This window comes from Clinocottus analis, unplaced genomic scaffold, assembly GCF_023055335.1.
Source record: "Clinocottus analis isolate CAN_PGR_092001 unplaced genomic scaffold, fCliAna1.0.p SCAF_6, whole genome shotgun sequence".
In the NCBI taxonomy this organism is placed as follows: domain Eukaryota; kingdom Metazoa; phylum Chordata; class Actinopteri; order Perciformes; family Cottidae; genus Clinocottus; species Clinocottus analis.
The window spans coordinates 10,984,561-11,002,507 of record NW_027176218.1 but is presented as its reverse complement, the minus strand read 5'-3'; the positions used below and the strand labels follow the sequence as shown (position 1 = coordinate 11,002,507).

Below are 17,947 nucleotides of genomic sequence, written 5' to 3'. Positions count from 1 at the left end.
AGTGTGTAAGCACAAGTGGATGCGGACTCCTTGACCTGTTTTAACATGAGGATCTGCGTGAAGAATGATCATTTGACATTGTGAGACAAACAAGATTCCCTTTCAGATCTATTTCTGTCCGTTGTGTCGACATGAAAAAGAACACCAGAAATTCCACTGTCAGAGCAACAAGATGCTAGGTTGTCATGGTAACAGCTAATAACTGCTCCTGGCAGCTGGAGATGTCTTTATTTCACATACCAAATTGCTGAAGGGTCTGCTGTTGCTACTGCTGCTGCTGTGTGAGTGCACTTTTTGTGGACAGGTTTGTGCGAGCAGACACACACACACACGCACACGCACATGCACACGCGCGCACACACACACACACACACACACACACACACAGACACTGGCATGTGTGGCTGTCCTCCTTTTTCTCTCTCTCTGTCTCTTCTTCCCTCGCCTCCGACTCCTCCTCCTCCGTCTCACTTTTGCTGGAAGTATAGGAGGGCAAAATTTTGAAAGAAGCTGCGATTTTAGGCTGAGCTGCTCTGCCAACAAACAGAACAGAAATAGGCTTCTGCGGGTGTTTACTTTTCTATTCATTTTCTCAAAATCACCTTTGTCACAGCCCATCCATCCTTCTTCCCATGGCCCTTCAGCCTTTATTAGCAGTTGAATGATGATAGATGATGTTTACTTTGGGTCTAATGCCATAAACCCTTAGCGGTTTTAAAAGAGTGGACGGATAAGTAAGAAGGATACTTCTAAGAAGAGAGGTGTGAGTGTGCTGACTTATGACTCAGGCAATGCTCAAATTCATTTGATCTTTTGTAGACATGGGAACAAAATGGCATCATGATATTTGCCTGGTGGATGAATACATATTTTTCAGTGGCTACTGTGTGCTTTGCAATGACTCTTGCAGGGTCTTAAGTGAGTTTTAGAGCCTTGTAAACATGTTTGATATAAATTCACCCCACTTTAACTCTCTCCTCCTATCCTCAGATAGATGAGTTGGAGCAGAAATATGGAGGCCATCTCATAGCGAGGCGGGCAGCCCGTCGTATCCAGACGGCCTTCCGTCAGTACCAGCTCAGCAAAAACTTCCAGAAGATCCGTAACTCTCTGTCTGAGAGCAAGCTGCCTCGCCGGATTTCCTTGCGCCATCCAAGTCCTTCAGGCCGAAACCGGAACGCGGCCCAGAGACACAGTTACAGTCTGCATCCTGGAGGAGGACAGATTCCCTTGCGCTCCAAAACTCCTCCTCCTCCCCCATGTCGCTCCACCTCTCTGCCCCCTTCTCCTGCGTCTGCCCCAGCAGCTGGTCCCCCTCCAGCCCCAAGCCCACCTCAAAACCCTGGACAAACACTCACACAGCTTGAGGACTGCTTCTCTGACCAGGTTAGTGTTTTTATTTCATAATACAGCTTCCATAAGTTGAATTAGGTAAAGATGCAGACTGGCCCCAAAAAGTAAATTAAGAGATAAGGTTTTTGTTATAGTTTTTCAGCCAAGCAAGCTAGCAGGATTGTTCTAGGAACGTCAAAGTGAGTCATTAGGTCGTTTTTAAATTGGTTTTGAAGTCTATATTTTCTATGATCATATTTGCAGCTTCATTCCTTGGCCCAGTCAATTGATGACGCCCTTCGTGGTTGGAGCTTGTCGGAAGGTGGAGACGGGAAGGGGCTCCTGATGGATCCCGGGGCCCTTCGTGCAGCTGCTGAGAGTGCTTGTCTGCCTCGGAGTGCCAGCTCGCTGCTCATGGCCTTCAGGGATGTCACTGTTCATATCGACAGCAATACCTCCTACACCATCTCCACTGCCACCACCACAACCACCACCTCCTTGGGCAATGCGGGCGGGGGAGACTCGGGCAGCAGGACGACTTCTGTGAGCGGCATGGCTGGAGGCGGCAAAGATGGCCAGTTCGCAGAGGAGCCAGAGTTTCCTGCACCCCCACCCAGTGAGGAGCTCGAAATGGCTGATATTGGATCCAGGAGGGGCTCAGCAGTGCCAGGAGGAATGGAGGGGGAAAGTGGATCAGACAGACTTGGGTCCACATCCACTTCTACATCCACCTCTATCTCCACCTCAGCCCAGTCGAACCAGCAACCTGCTCAGATTTACACCCAGTACCAGCAGTACCACTACACTCATCCTCAGCAGATTCCTGGGGGGCCGAGCCCAGAGGCCCTGCAGGCCCTGGTCGTCTCTCTGCCCAGAGACCGCTGCCAGGATCCAGCCTCCTGTCGCTCGCCAACTCTATCCACAGACACGCACCGCAAACGCCTCTACCGTATAGGACTCAACCTCTTCAATGTGTGAGTATTAGGCCAGCAACACACACACACACACACACACACACACACACACACACACACACACACAGTGAAATATTTCTGCACCCTCTGGCTCAGGGTTCACAGTACACTTGCTACTGTTTGTGTCTAACAAATCTCCAACAGCCCTGCACAACTGCTCTAAGCAGCTGCTCATTAGTGTTTGTGATTGTTGGGAGGAGCTGCGTGTTCAGTGCCATCTTGTGATGTCAACGAAAAAAAGAGTTAGAGAGGGCGAGGGATGAAGAGAGAAATAGAGAGATAGGGCAAATGCGGTTAAAGAGGAGAGGCAGTCAAGGAGGTCATGAACAATGTGAGAGCCTCTCAATGTCTATAAATAGAGACCACGGTTGGCCTGCACTTATTATTAGTTAATACAAATTAAAGTAAATTAACTCATATGCATCAGTGACAGTGGGCCTGATCCAGAAGTCCAGAGCTAACAGCTCTTGCGCATGAATGCACTCTTCTTTTCCCTCTTTCTCTTTCTGCTTCTTCTAACACACACACACACACACACACACACACACACACACACACACACACACACACACACACACACACACACACACATATTACACATTGTCTTTCTCACTCAGGCCCACACACCTATCTGCTTGAACGCACAAGACCATTGCACACTTGCTGTTAAACTCTTAACACTATATGCTTTTTCTGTTGTTGGCTATCTGTGGTTAGGAACCCAGAGAGAGGCATCCACTTCCTAATCACGCGTGGTTTCGTCCCGGACACAGCCATTGGAGTGGCGCACTTCCTGCTCCAGAGGAAGGGTCTCAGCAGACAGATGATTGGAGAGTTTTTGGGGAACAGCAAACTGCAATTCAACAGAGATGTCCTTGAGTGAGTCCTGATCATTTGTACTCACCACATACAGACACATACTTGGTTGGGTTTCTTGTAATGAGTACTGTCATCAAATTCAAATCCCTTTGAATTCCCTATTGCATCTATTGAGGTTTCTATAATAATAATCTTAACTCAAGATCCATTTACTAACTGTTTTTTTAGGTTTCACTCACACCTCATGGACTTCATTAGTGAAGTTGTAACTACTGGATTTATTAATGTTGATAAATTAAATTAATGGGGTACTAAACTTTTGATGGTCAAGCGGTCAAAGTCAAAGCAGCAGAGACAAAATATATGTTGACTCTTGCTTCCTGCTGGTCAAGCTCCTACAAATGCTGGAACTCAAAAGTCTTTCTTTGTTTGACTCTCCACTTGTTTCAAACTCCACACTTTGAATCGTAGGCTTGAGATGACCGTGATGACATCATCAGACTTGAGAAAGCTCCTCTAGAGACACAGAAGTCATCTACAGATTTGATTGATTTTTGTCTATTTTTTAACATGTATATTATGTATTGTATAATCGATTATTTATTTCAAAATGGGAAACTGAATTTGCTTTTGTTCTAAATGGAGCCACACATTTGACACAACAATCTCAATTTATAGGTATTGAGGTGTCCATCACATGACATGGTCCTCATCAGCAAGTAGACTTTGCTTCATTGTCATTATTTTAGAGATGTTCAAACTTTAAATTATTCTGAGGACCTCCATGTTGACTTTAGAGTCAATGATCAAATTTCCTTTAGGACCTTGGAAAGAGCAGTTAAGATAAAAAAAATTAAAAAAATCCCACCCAAGGTCCATTTAATAGCAGTTATGGAGCTTTCAATTGTATCTAAGTCTCTACCAGGGTCATACATCCACTTTGAATGGATGTTTTGAATGTTGCTTTTTACCACTGAAAAAAAGAGGAAATAAAAGATTAAATAAGAGACGTTGACTCTGACTTTAATGGATTCAGGTATTTTAAAATACCTAAAATAGAACTAGCTGTTGAAACCTAACCAGACATAAACACATGATAACAAATCCACACACACACACACACACACACACACACACACACACACACACACACACACACACACACACACACACACTTGTCATGCAGCACTTGCATGCATAAATGCAGCACATCCATGAAAACACACATTTACTTAATGCCTTCACACTCACCCTTTTTGAATCCAACCAGTGTAGACACAGATCCACGATAGAGGCTTTTTGCTGAGGTTGTTGCAGTGACTGTAGAAATAGGTCACTGCACTGAACACACACACACACACACACACACACACACACACACACACACACACACACACACATCCTCGCTTTCTTTCCCTCAGACACATAGATACACGTGCATGGACACAAACACGCGTGTGCACATAAATGCACACGCACTTTTTCCATTGCTTCCGCCTGCCCTCAGCCTTTCATGTACCTCTCTTTTGCCCCCTTGCTCTTTGCATTTCATTATTTCGCCCTCTCATCCCTTTCTTTCCTTCCCTCTTATCTCCCATCATCAGACCCTGTCTTCCCTATTGATGTTTGCACAAAGTGTGTGCATGCGCAAACATGTTGTCTCTATGTGCGTCTTCCAGGTCAGCGGTTCTGTATTGGAGGTATGACTGTAAGAGGAAGACTTGCCATCAGCACTTGGTTATGCATAGTGTGATGCGCACTTACACACACACACACACACACACACACACACACACACACACACACACACACACACACACACACACCACACACCACACACACACATAGACTCAATCGCCTTCTCATTTCAGTGACACACTGCAACGAAATCTGATGTCTCTCCTTTCTCTATGTCTGTCCCTTAATAGTTGTGTTGTGGATGAGATGGATTTCTCAGGCATGGAGCTCGACGAAGCCCTCAGAAAGTTCCAGGCTCACGTTCGTGTTCAGGGAGAAGCACAGAAAGTGGAGAGACTCATCGAAGCCTTTAGGTAAGACTGTCAACTCGCTTACAACCAGGCTTCACTGACTAACGGGCTCTGGCTTCATTTTTTAAAAGAGTTCAACACAACAACAGTCCATCACATGACTTGGGGCTGGTAAGGGCACTCTGAACCTTTTGAAAGGAACAGAACCTTTGCCTTTGGCCACTTATGCAACACATGTAACCAAGCTCACATATTTTACGATAAAATAGAAAAGTATTTTCTGATCTCATCTCGCAGCCATAGGGTTACACATGTATCCAGACTGGCATACTAATGGGCCGAGTGTGTAGTGTTTAACTGGTTCTGTCAGCTCGGTGTGGCAGGCTCTGATGTAAGCAAAGCTGTCTATCATTAACAAATTACAATGATTGCCTGTAACCTTTGACCAGCAGTGTTTGATTGTCAGCCAATTTGAGCTGTGATCTGAGCTCCAGGCAATCAGTTGAACAAAAATACAAGCTCTATTTCACAACTTTCTCACCTGGATGGTACTTTCTAGCCAAATCTTCAGGCTATCTTGCGTGATAGTTGTGTGTCCATTTTCCAAAATCACACTTGAATATGTAAAAGTGCATGTTTGGTTCTCATGAGGTTTTATCCTAAGCTGGTTTTGTGCTCATTGTGCCTTGCCCTCCAGTCACCAAAATGTACGAGCCATCTGAAAAGACTTATTTTAATACTAAGAGGACCTTGCGAGACCTACTGCAGCTTGCAAACTCCCTTTGTGCCTTTTAGTGGACTGTTCAGCTTAAACTCTAACAAACTCCTGACATAAACAGGTTTTTAATGATGTAATTGTACTTTCTGACTGAAAGGTCTTTCAGGAGAAATACAGACAGAAGTGACCAGACAAATAAAAGCTGCAATTGACTCCATATCCTCTGGCTGACACTGCCCTTGAGATGTCCTGGTAATATTTAAAGATTGCTCCTGGGACTAAAAGTGCAATAAAAATGGCCATCATTGTTTTCTGTTTCAGAGTAATTGGTTGCAATGTAGTGTCCATTGAATCTTTCTCTGCTGATGTGCTGCTCTTTGCCTGAGGATAATCAACAATGTCACCACCATGAGTTGAGCCACTGCCCCTTTAAACTTACTAACCAAGATGTCCTTCTGAATTGCACTAAGTTGCTTGTATAATTTAATGTGACCGTAGAAAATGCTCTGCATGTTAATGGTCTTTCAACACATTTCTGCATCCATGATGTGTGGACTTTGTTTGTCTGAGCTGCTAACTTGGGCTTCATGTTGGCAGTATTATAGTATTATTGTTATTATCATTTTGATGTAAAATCAACCATATATTAGGCCTTTTCTCAGTACTTCCAACTGTCTTTCCCTCTCTGTGGCACTTGGCGCCAAGTCCATTGTTTCATCCTAACACTTAAACCTTTAAGATTAAGGACAGTTTTGGGACAAATTTGCATTTTGATCTGATTATAGTACTAGATTTTAAAAAAAGTCAGAGGAACACCAACGTCATTCAATTCATGCTGAGGCGGACATGAATGTCTCAACAATCCGGGAGTAAATACATTTTAATCTGGACCAAAGTGGGAGACTGACCCTCGGATCAACATTGCCCTCACACGAGACACCAGCTAGTGTGGCACACATTTATAGTTTCTTTTTAAATGTCATAAAACAGCAGGACACTGTAGTTGTGATCAAACTTTACTCTGAAAGAAATAAATAGCACATATGTTGAAGACTATTTTCAGCCGCTGATTAATACTCAATTTGTGCTCTAGTGAGTATTTATAGCTTCAAGACGGATTATGTAGGATTGACTCAAAATAAACTCCAGGTCCATCATAATGTTCATCATAATAAAGGATCATGTCACTCCGTACAAATGTGTGGCTTCTGATGTGTGGCATTGATATGTTTTAGTAGATATTGATGGCTGTAACTTCATAAGCAATACTTGTTAGAAGGATTTGTTGGATTTGGTCAACTGTAAAACATAGATCATCAGCCGTATCTATTAAAGGAAGTGGGTTCTTACTACCGGCACAAAGTGGTGAGTGAAGAGAGCGAAAGGAGCAATCATGACACATCCCCTCTCTACATCTGATTTGAGGGCCAATCAGAACACCCACCGAGGTCATCAGTTAATCACAACTCACTCAATCATACGTGCCAAGCCCCTGGGTGCAGATTACAAATATATCAGCAATTTGAGACCACACTATCTGCAGCAGGGAACTGTGAGTATAGGTCAGAAAAGAGCGGGCTTTTATCGGGACAGCCAGACATCCGATGCCATGTCTCTTACATAACAGTTGTTATGTCATCTGTTTGAAGCGTGTTGTACTCTTGTCGTGAGTAGTTATTTTTTACGAAGTGGTATTTGTGCCAGCTGGCATGCAACATTCATATGCAGATATGAAGATAAGAGATCTGGAGCTAGAGTTGAAATAATCTAGTTACATAAGACGGAGAGCCGTGCTTGAAAATGAAAATGCGTGAATGAAGCACCAACAAACACACACATGCATAGGCCTAACTGAAGCTTTATTTATTCACTCGAACCATTTGCTCACATATGCACTATACATCCATGCACATGTCCATTAGCTATCACATACACACTCACGCAGTAGATCTTGCCTTGTCTTCAATCTTTGATGAATTTGCTGCAGAATTACTTCAAGATTTCAAATCGGGAGGCTCATTTGTGCCTCTGTGTGTGCATATTACATCTGTAGCAGTGTTTGTGCCAAGCAGCATCTATTCTCCCTCAAACAGCCACTGAACTGGGCTGCCATCAATTGATGCTCTACGAGAACTCTGGTCTTATATCTTGTTTAGGGTCTGGGAAAAGGCTTTCTGGTTTCAGTTCTCAGATATGGCCTCTAACTTGCATATGCTCTGACGAGTACATGGTTCTCTGGAGCAGAGCAGCCCTCTCCATGTCTGCATCCTGCCTGGCTGCAGAGATAAAAGCCTCTCACAACTAAAATGGCCCACTGTGTAAGTGTAAGTGACAGTAAGAAAGATAGGGAGGGCGCTATGGGGGAAGGAAGGGTTGCAAGTGAGAGTTTGTGAAGCCTGTGGGCAGTGATGGAGCAAAGGAAGTCCAAATATGGCATCTCTGGCTCGAATGCAGACTGGGCAGCGTTACCCCACCTAGGGCAGTGGCATTTTGTCAAATGACTCCTGTCTCCTGTCAGTCTCATGGTTTCATGGTAGAGTGCCCCTCACATCTGAATAAAAGTTACAGTCATTCAGTCTGTCTTTGAGTCAAAATGCTTGTGTAGTGAGACATCAGTCTTAGAATCAGTCGAAATACGTCTATCTCACAGCAGGAATAAGCAATTTGCACTGATCTCTCTTAACGATGCACTCCCTAATTTGTTTGTTTGAGCTGAGGGGACATTTTGGGATTTGGGGGTGCAGTTGGGCACAATAGCAAAGTCAAGGAGAGCGTCATTGAGTTTTGAAGTTTTGGCTCTGTGAGCCTGAAGATACAGGGGTGTTAACCTCGTTAGCCCTATGGTCCCCAAATTGATTTTACTTATTTTCTACAAAAATATGATTAAAAGTCAAGAGTCTGAACAAAGAATGACTCTTTGATCGCTCCCCGAGTTTTTTTGTTATATTGTTCGGTACCTTCCCATCATGCCATAGGGTAATACTGCACCTCTTTAGAAATATTTAGACCTAAAGCATCAACATCTGCAATAATAATCACAATAGACACAAACAATGACCCCTTTTCAAGCATTTCCAATCCAATAATTGTGTTTTTCGATACAGAGATTGAAAAATTTAAGCTTTTCCTTGGTTCCGCCATGACAAACAACCTATGTAACTGATCATCTCTGTCCGCATGTGTAATCGGACGTGCTTTTAGATGAGTCTAAGGGCCAATGAGATCGCAAAACCTGGAAATGAGCTAGAAAAAAACTCTGGTTCCTGTTTTGAAGTTTGAGACTCCAGTATTGATCACACAGTGCGCTCACTACTACTGCTAGATTCACACAATCTCTATGATTACAACCACAGTACTTTATTAAGGGTACTAAATTAGTGATTTATAATTGCTCAGTCATGTTGAGGAGCTTCCGAAATTTTAAAAATAAAAGGATCTTTAAAATATATATAATTAAACGGTCACATATTTTCTCACAAGGGTTACAGTACTTTAGCACTTTAAATGAATTAGATCGGACTTGTGGATGATGTAATAGAATAGTTTTAGTTTAAAAAAACACATTTCCTCATCTTCGTGAAATTAGGAAAAAGAGGCTGGGGCTTATGATGATGCTAATTTTCTCAAATGGGGTTAACAAAATATCAGGAACCCCGACTAGTATTAAGCAAAACAATTTAACAGCATATTAGATCATATGAATATTAAAAGCTTTATAAAGCTGGAATTTACTGTACGACTGTATGAGAGTGCATTATTTTTAGTGAGGTGTACTTGATTAAGAGCCAACTGAGTGTGTGATTTCACTGTGTATAGTAAAATCCCACTTTCCTAAATGTGATGCTCAGTGTTTAACATATTCACTCTGTTGATATGATTTGGTGTTGCTGTAAAGGCCATACATGTCTGTATGTATGTACTGAATAGGATCCTTATGAATAACATAATCTGGCTGCATTGGTTTATGTGATTATTTGGTGACAGTAAAATAGATATTAATATATTTAATGTGTTTTTTTTTGCTTTTTTTTGTATAATACACCAAATGTGTGGTAAGCTGGCAAATACTTCTTATACTATCTTATTTACTTTGTGCCATATCTGATTTATTTGTATTGCACCCAAGAAAATGTGTCAGCGAGTACATGCTGTTATCCATGTAAAAGCAATAAACTTCTCAGGATATGAACGATATTTGAATAACTGGGAGTGGTACTCGGTGTGTCTCACCTACAAAATCTCTGTTTTGGGGTCTATAATAGTGGTATCATGGCCTAGAATTCAGACCAAGACAAGGAAAAAGTGTCACACCTAAGCTATATGACTCTGTTGTCCTATTTCCCCTCCACAGCCAGAGGTACTGTATGTGTAATCCTGATGTGGTGCAGCAGTTTCACAACCCAGACACCATCTTCATCCTGGCCTTTGCTGTGGTCCTCCTCAACACTGACATGTACTCACCGAACATCAAACCCCAGCGCAAAATGGGCCTTGATGACTTCATACGCAACCTAAGAGGTTAGTGTGTCCAAATAAATGTATGAGCATGTTTGACAGAGATAAAGTGTGTGTATAGAGGCTGTGTGCATGTGTCATCTTAAGGAGAGTAAGGGGGTTAAATGACTAGCAGACATTGTTTTATGAGCAGAGAGTTTAACATGGGTTATACATACTAACCACATGTACGAACACAGGTCCTTTTTTAACCTTCTACTGCAGATCATGAGGAGGTCCATGCGAGAAATATTCAGGAATGAAAGGGAGGACAAAAAAAAGCAGAGAGGGCAGAGAAAGTCAAAGTTTTACAACAAGCACTCTCTTATCAACAACGATCAGTCTTTTGAGTGACAGCCTTTTCAAGTGAAGTAAATTAGAGAGGCGGTGGGTGCTTCCCTGCGCTAGCTACCATCAAGAAAACCATCAGCTGTGCAGGAGGAGATTCCTGATATCGTTAACTCAGAGCTCTGCTCCAGAGACTGTGGCATTGACCCATTTAATTGAGGCTCAGTATAATGTTTTAATTTGAAATATTTGTGCAAAATACATTTATGATAATAAGTATACTACATGAGACCAACGCTTACATATTTTAAGTTTTCACTAATATGGAAAAAATAGCATGAAAGAAAGTTAGCATGAAAACATTAATTTAATGATGGACCCAAAATCTACTCCAAGCTGTTAACCCCGAGGGTGAGCAGGTGAGCTAACCGTCTGACTGCCAACACTGGGTGAATACATCCATGGGTGAAGAAGACTTTGCAGGATGTCAAATATCCAAAAGTAAAACTAACCTCAACACAATTGTTATCAAACATGGCCGCTGAAAACATTTAAAAATTAGCCAAAGATGGAATTTTTTAAGGTAAGTTAGCATAATTAGCTAGGTAGCTACAGCTTATAAAATCATTGTTGCTGTCTGAGGTCAAGGAGCCGTTGTTTTTATATATCCAATACCGTGATCACTGTAAACTGCATGTGCTGTGCGAAAATGGAAGGTTTGACAGGTGTAGCAACAGCATCTAAGGGCGACGGGAGGATTTCAGAGTCTTCCTAACCTTGAAGGTGACCACTGCTACTTTTTCTGGACTATTGTTCCCGCAGGTGTGGATGATGGAGCTGACATCCCTAGAGAGATGGTGGCAGGCATCTATGAGAGGATCCAACAACGAGAGCTCCGCTCCAACGAAGACCACGTCACTTATGTGAGCCGCGTTGAGCAGTCCATCCTGGGCCTCAAAACTGTGAGTGATGTCCTTCCTTGATATTTCTCGTTTCGGCGAGCTGTTTTTCTTTTGTAAACTATTATTTCACAGCATTCCATTCTCTCACCCTGTCATCTTGATCTCTTTGACTTGTCCTTTGTAGATCCTTGCTGTGCCCCACAGACGACTGGTGTGCTGCTGTCGTCTGTTTGAGGTACCTGACGCCAACAAGCCTCATAAACAGAAACTGTCCCAGCTTCAGAGAGAGGTCTTCCTCTTCAATGACCTGCTGCTGGTGAGGAACCTCTGTTTAGTGACTCACTACAATACTCTATGCCAGTGTTTTTCAACCTTCTTGAGCCGCGGCACATCTTCTACAATAGAAAAAAATCCTGCAGCACACCAACAACCAAAAAAGTTACAAAATGTCACATTGTAGCATAATAGCACATATGGTAGGTAATTATTGTGCTACCTACTGGCATAGAAGAGTATTTTATTACTAGGCCAGCCACTATATTGCAGACTCAGACGCTCAACAATGAAAAAATTATTTGCAGCAACTAAATAAAAAATTTTTGGACCGCTTAAGTGAAATTTGAATTTTTTCCCACGGCACACCTCACTATCTTCCGCGGCACAGTGGTTGAAAATCACTGCTCTATGCAACTGAAACCACATTTTGTTGTTTGTTTATACATAATAAGTCATAATGTTAATTCCGCCATGTTGTGTGTGTCATGTGTCCCGACTTTAGATCCTGAAGCTGTGTCCCAAGAAGAAAAGCTCGGCTTCATACACCTTCTGTAAAGCTATGGGTCTTCTGGGAATGCAGTTTCACCTCTTCAGCAATGAATGTAAGATGCTGTTTTACTCTGCTGCAGTTTGTTCTCAGTACAGTTCCACCCTCGTGCTAGAAAAATGCTGAGCGAGCTGTCAGGGTTTTGTTGTAGCCAGCGGATCTCTGAGCTCTGAGCTTTCTGTGCTTTGTTTAAACTCTGATTACAAACTTGAGATGCGAGACTAGCCAGTCAAAGTTGTCAGTTTAAAAGCTCATTTTAAAACAGCAGAAATCTGTTAAAAACCAGAGCCTGTTCAGTAGAAAAGGTTGAATAGAATTATTCATCTTTGCATATATTTACAAAACATACTAGGAGAAGGATTGCCTCCACACAGCTCTCAACATGGCGACAACTGAGCTGGTAACTCGCAGCTAATTGTGCTAATAATCTCAAATCAATTGTTGGACACATAACAGATGTACCTGATTATGGCGCTTCTTTAAGGTAGGGCTAAATGTATTTACATATACAAAGTATGATCTTCTATGACTGATCTTCAGTATGAATGAGCTTTCTATTATTTCTGCAAACTCTTGCAATCATTAAAAAAGTCCTTGCTGCCATCAGAAACACATCTGGCCATTGACCTCATTTTGTGAAATAGAAACTGAAATAATCCTGCATCCTTTTTTACTATCAAAGTTAAGGTGAAAGCGCTTTCTTTTGCTCTCTGACACACTGATGGGGTTTCTCTCCAGACTACGCCCATGGCATCACGATGCTGAGCCCGTTTACCTCAGAGAAGAAACAGCTGGTGAGTTTCTGCTCCCCGAGTGGAGAAGAACTCAGGAAGTTTGCAGAGGAGCTCAGAGAGGCTATAACAGAGGTCAACGAGATGGAGCAGATACACATACAGTGTAAGTGAAACACACACCTCAAAACATGCAAATACAAACAAACACACACGGCAAGCAAGCAAACACACACACCCTACTGTTAAAGGCTGCTTTCAATCTCTTTTCTTGTGTTGTAGGGGAATTGGAGAGGCACCAAGGCATCCAGCCACACAGCATACACACCAATGGCGGGCAAGTGGACACACACACAGGACACGGCTCTCCCTCAGGTGCTATATTTGCTCGTGCAGCATAAAATGCAAATCACTGCATACATAACTCATAACGATGCATACATTACTCAAGGCAATGTAGAACATAGGACGACTTCGTGGAAGATGGGTGCATGAAAAAAGCCCACTACACTGAAAAATATTTTTTTTTGATGATGAGAGCATACAGTTTCTATAACTGTCACATTTGTACTTTCCAGAATTTTTTTTTTTTTTTAGATTTTGCATTTCTGTGCACAGATTTATTTGTATGGATAAAACTGACATGCTACATAATAATTTGTGAGCTTTAGAGGTGCTCGAAGATGGATTTTAGAGCCTTTGGACAGAACCAGTCTAGCTCTTTACTTTTTTCTTTCTTTATTTTTCTAAGATGCTAGCTCCAGCTCTATATTTACCAGACAGACATGAAAGATGTATTGATCTACTTGTTTCCCAAACTCTTAACAAACCTTTAGCTTTAGATATTTTATTCTTCTTTGGACAGAACCAGGTGCTATCATCTCACTCTCAGAAATAAATCAATTAAGCATATTCCCAGAATACTGAACTGTTCCTTCAAACAAATGAGTCCCCTGGGCAATTAACTATTCTTTGTTCATAACATTATGTATATAATGCTTAAATCCACCTGTTGACTAACAAAACCTGTTACACCCACAGGCCAACAGGATGTGTACGATAAAACCGGCAACAACAACACAGTCGAGGTAAGTGCAAAAGCCACTCGTGTCTCCCTCAGGTAAGTGCCTGCCTCCCCTGCTCGGGTTTTGTTTTTTGTATTTGTGTGTGTGTGTGTGTGTGTGCAGTTAGATAGTGACTGAGCGACTGCGTCTCTCACCCAGAAAAGAAAGTTTGGTTTATGTTTTGCTTTTAAAAGAGCTCGGCCTGCAGCCCATCCCCACTATGCAGCAACAGATACAAAGGCCGCTGAGAGGAGTCTGCTGTAGTGGTGCTATAAACAGCCTGTTTCTGTGCCCTACGAGTGGATCAGCAGCCACTCCGCTTGCTATAGCATCAAGTCTTTCATCAGCTGCTGCTTGCCAGCCTTACTGTATAAGCCTTTTCGAGCCACCATAAGTCTGGCTGGCTCCTAGAATACCATCAACAAAGCCAGATAAGCTTGATACTGTTATCAGTCTGTGGGTGTGTGTCCCCTTCCTTTAACAAAATGTAGCGATAAATGCTGTTTTCTTCTTTTGCATTTTTGTCTCTGTTTTATTCCTTTGCCTATTCTCCCCCGCCCCTCCCCCCTCTTCCGCCTCCTTACAGTCAGTCCTCAGTCAGTCCTTTAGATTTCTGAATAAGTGTGTTAGGGAGACACCCCGCCCTCGGTGTCACCTCTTTCCTCTCCTGACACTCCCCTTTGACTTTAAGATTATCATCCTGACACTCATTGATCATGTTCGCGCACGCAAATGCACACACACACGCACACACACGCACACACAATATCCAAAATGTTCCCGCCACGATCTCTCACCAAAATCTCTTCTTACCCTGCTACCCTAGCCAGTGTGTGTACAACTTGAGAATAAAAGAGTTGGAGTGTGTGTGTGTATTTTGCATGTGCTCGCTCTGCACACTACCTCTCCACTACCTGCATGCCTGCATGCCCATGTGCGTAAAACACCAGAGGGCTGCGTAGAGGCTGCGTTCAGGCTGGTAACTCCTCATGCGTTCTCTGACTGTTCCTAAACTAGGTGTCAATTCACAACAGGCTGCAGACCTATCAACTGAGCCAGCCCAGCATTGAGTCGACGCCTCTGGCCCTGGCTGCACCACCCGCCCTGCTCAGCTCCATCCAGCCTGGAGATCTCCGCCCAGAAACACTCATCCAATGTCAGCAGATTGTCAAGGTGATTGTTGTGGACCAGAGTGGGCGAGGGCGGATGGAGGCCTTTCTCAGCCAAGGCCCGGCAACCCATCAGCTCATCCAGTCGGCTCTGTCCACACCTGTGCACGTCAGAGAGGGGGATGGCCCTCAACCTCCTCTGCCGCCTCCACCTCCACCTTACAACCACCCCCACCAGTTCTGTCCCCCTGACTCACCCATGCCCTTCCACCACACCCTGCCTCTCACCCGTAGGCGCAACTCCAGCGGTTCCCGCAGCATCGTCTGAGTCGACGGCTACTTTATAAACCTTGGGGGCCAGTCAAAAGCCCCACACTCACATGCAGCATCAGACACATGATGGAGCACTAGCCGACTCACTTTGAATGGGAAGATTAAAGCATTGCTAAAATAAAACAGAGGAATATACTGCATGAGTCAAGAAAAAGGACAAAGGAAAAGGAAACCAACAAGAATCTATTCATAGTTTTGAGTGGTGGTGGTTCTGAACATGGAAGTTCTGATGCCGTTTCTGAAAGACAACTTTTCTTCTTTCTTTCGTCTCCAACATGTCAACCGGTAGCTGAAGGTGTTGTCTGTCTAGATTTCACACTCTTAAAAGATCTTGTGATTTGGCTTTTTAAATGTCACCTTACAAACAAATGTGTCTGTGAGCTTTGACTGAAACTGAGTGGCATTGTCAGAAAAAGCAAGCTCTGGCAGCCCTGAAAGGACAAGGGATCGCTTTAAATATGAAGAACAAAACTCTGTTTTGTTTTGTTCTCTTTCAGGATATTGATGTTAATTTCACACGTCTTTGTTTGATCCAGGTTTTCAGTGTTAGATACTGGTCTCCGTGAAGAATCATTTCAGCAGAGCTAATCTAGCTTCTCCTCATTGCAATCTTTTTCCCCCCTCATCTCTGCATAATGTGAAGAAACAAGAGTACCAGCTGGTTTGTTTCCTTCATCTTCTCGGGAACAGATAATCAGTGTGTGAGGCAGAAGGCCAAAAAAAGAAGGTAAATTGCTCTAGCATCTCTACCCTGTCATGTGCAGTAAAGTGCAGTATCGCAAGGACGTTGCTACTCACTAAATCATCCTAACGACAATCATACTTTTCTGTGCTTCATTGTTGTGTGTTTAGCTAAACTTCTGAGACGATATCTTCACAATAGAGTGTGACGGCCCTAAATATGTGGCACTTTGCTCCCACAGAGCTCAGGAGATGATTTGTTGCACTGTAAGATGTAATATCTGAGTTGTACAGAGAGCAGCGTGCTCGTGTTCAGTCTGCTTACTCGTGGGCAGCAGGGAGTAGGGCTGGTAATTAATCCAAAACAAGGCTACAATAGCCAGATGGAATCCTTTCTCCTGCTTTACATTTACTTTTTATGGGTTACATAGAGTGAATACTGTTGTTACCTTCGGATTTAGGCTATATTTTGTGCTCGGAAAACTCTCAGCTTTAGTTTAAAAAATGATATGATTTGCTCCACACAGGGTAGACCAAAGTCACCTCACAAAAACATCACTCCCTTCTCACAAATTATATTTTTCCTTGCACACCGAAAGTTATACAAGCAGAGTTGCATTTATATACTGAATGTTAATTATGGGGAAAACTGAAGATGGAATAACATGGAATAATTATTGATTTCATCATCGGGTTGTCTGTCCAATGTCGATGGTTCGAGCTTGAGCCAGTTTGTACAGCCGATTGCAAATCATCCAACTGAGACACCAAACATGTCTTGTACCTTTTGCACCACAGAATATATTGGATATATTGTAAATAGATAATATAGATTTATTCTGAAAAAGTGATTGGTTTGCCCAGTGTGTGTATCTACGTATGTATTTGTACAGAGAAGAATCTAGTTTAAAAAAAAGAAGAGTATTATAGTTATTATAGATATTATTATTATTCACATTTAATATGAAGGGGCATCCTAAATCCTGCGAGAGACAGGAAGCAGCTTTTATAGAACACACTCTAGTTACCATGGTAACACACACTGATATTAATACAGATCTACATTCATCATGAAATTATAGTGTCATATATTATTATAGAATAATTAGGAGATGGCTGTGTCACCTGTGTAAGGTGTGTAAAGGGCTATGCTGTAATGATGAATATGTGCAGTAAATCACAGGTCATGCACACATGTGCATACACAACCACACACACACGCACACACTGACATACACACACATGCACATAGCTGCTAAAGCAACAGCAAATCCCACTTAGAGTCACCTTCAAGACCGATTTCTCAGTAAACAACCACCGTTTGTTTACTGTAAACTCTAACTGACTTGTACTATACAGCATGATATTGTTATTTTTTGTTTCTCTCATTTACAGTACACACGGGCAATTTATTTATATGTTGTATCATTATTGTCAGGGCATGTTGGGCTGATTGATGTCATTTTCCCCTCTTCCTCTACTTCCTTTTTGCCCGGTCCCCTTGCCCCGCCCCACGCCTTCTCCATGGTTGTCATGGAGACGCACTACTCTGCATCCTCACTGTCATTAATCTTTGCACCCTCACAATATTTCTAAAAAGGGAGATTTCTAAAAGATCAACATGTTTACTAATGGAATATTTCTAATTTTTTTTCTGTTCAAAGAGAATGAAAGAATAAAGTAGTTTTTAC

At 42.5% G+C, this 17,947-nt stretch overlaps 1 protein-coding gene across 2 annotated transcripts in view; it reads left to right on the top strand.

Moving 5' to 3' along the window:
- The window catches only part of iqsec3b (IQ motif and Sec7 domain ArfGEF 3b), a 26,879-nt gene extending 8,932 nt beyond the window's left edge, over positions 1 to 17,947 (top strand). Inside the window, exons 4-15 of one of the 2 annotated variants that reach the window (XM_068602495.1) lie at positions 991 to 1,386; positions 1,597 to 2,306; positions 3,024 to 3,185; positions 5,054 to 5,176; positions 10,183 to 10,349; positions 11,436 to 11,575; positions 11,700 to 11,831; positions 12,294 to 12,393; positions 13,077 to 13,235; positions 13,352 to 13,444; positions 14,111 to 14,157; positions 15,151 to 17,947. In XM_068602495.1, coding sequence (XP_068458596.1) covers positions 991 to 1,386; positions 1,597 to 2,306; positions 3,024 to 3,185; positions 5,054 to 5,176; positions 10,183 to 10,349; positions 11,436 to 11,575; positions 11,700 to 11,831; positions 12,294 to 12,393; positions 13,077 to 13,235; positions 13,352 to 13,444; positions 14,111 to 14,157; positions 15,151 to 15,570 — 2,649 coding nt within the window. In that variant the 3' untranslated portion in view covers positions 15,571 to 17,947. The remainder of the gene's footprint in view (positions 1 to 990; positions 1,387 to 1,596; positions 2,307 to 3,023; positions 3,186 to 5,053; positions 5,177 to 10,182; positions 10,350 to 11,435; positions 11,576 to 11,699; positions 11,832 to 12,293; positions 12,394 to 13,076; positions 13,236 to 13,351; positions 13,445 to 14,110; positions 14,158 to 15,150) is intronic. The other variant, XM_068602496.1, reaches the window with a different exon arrangement.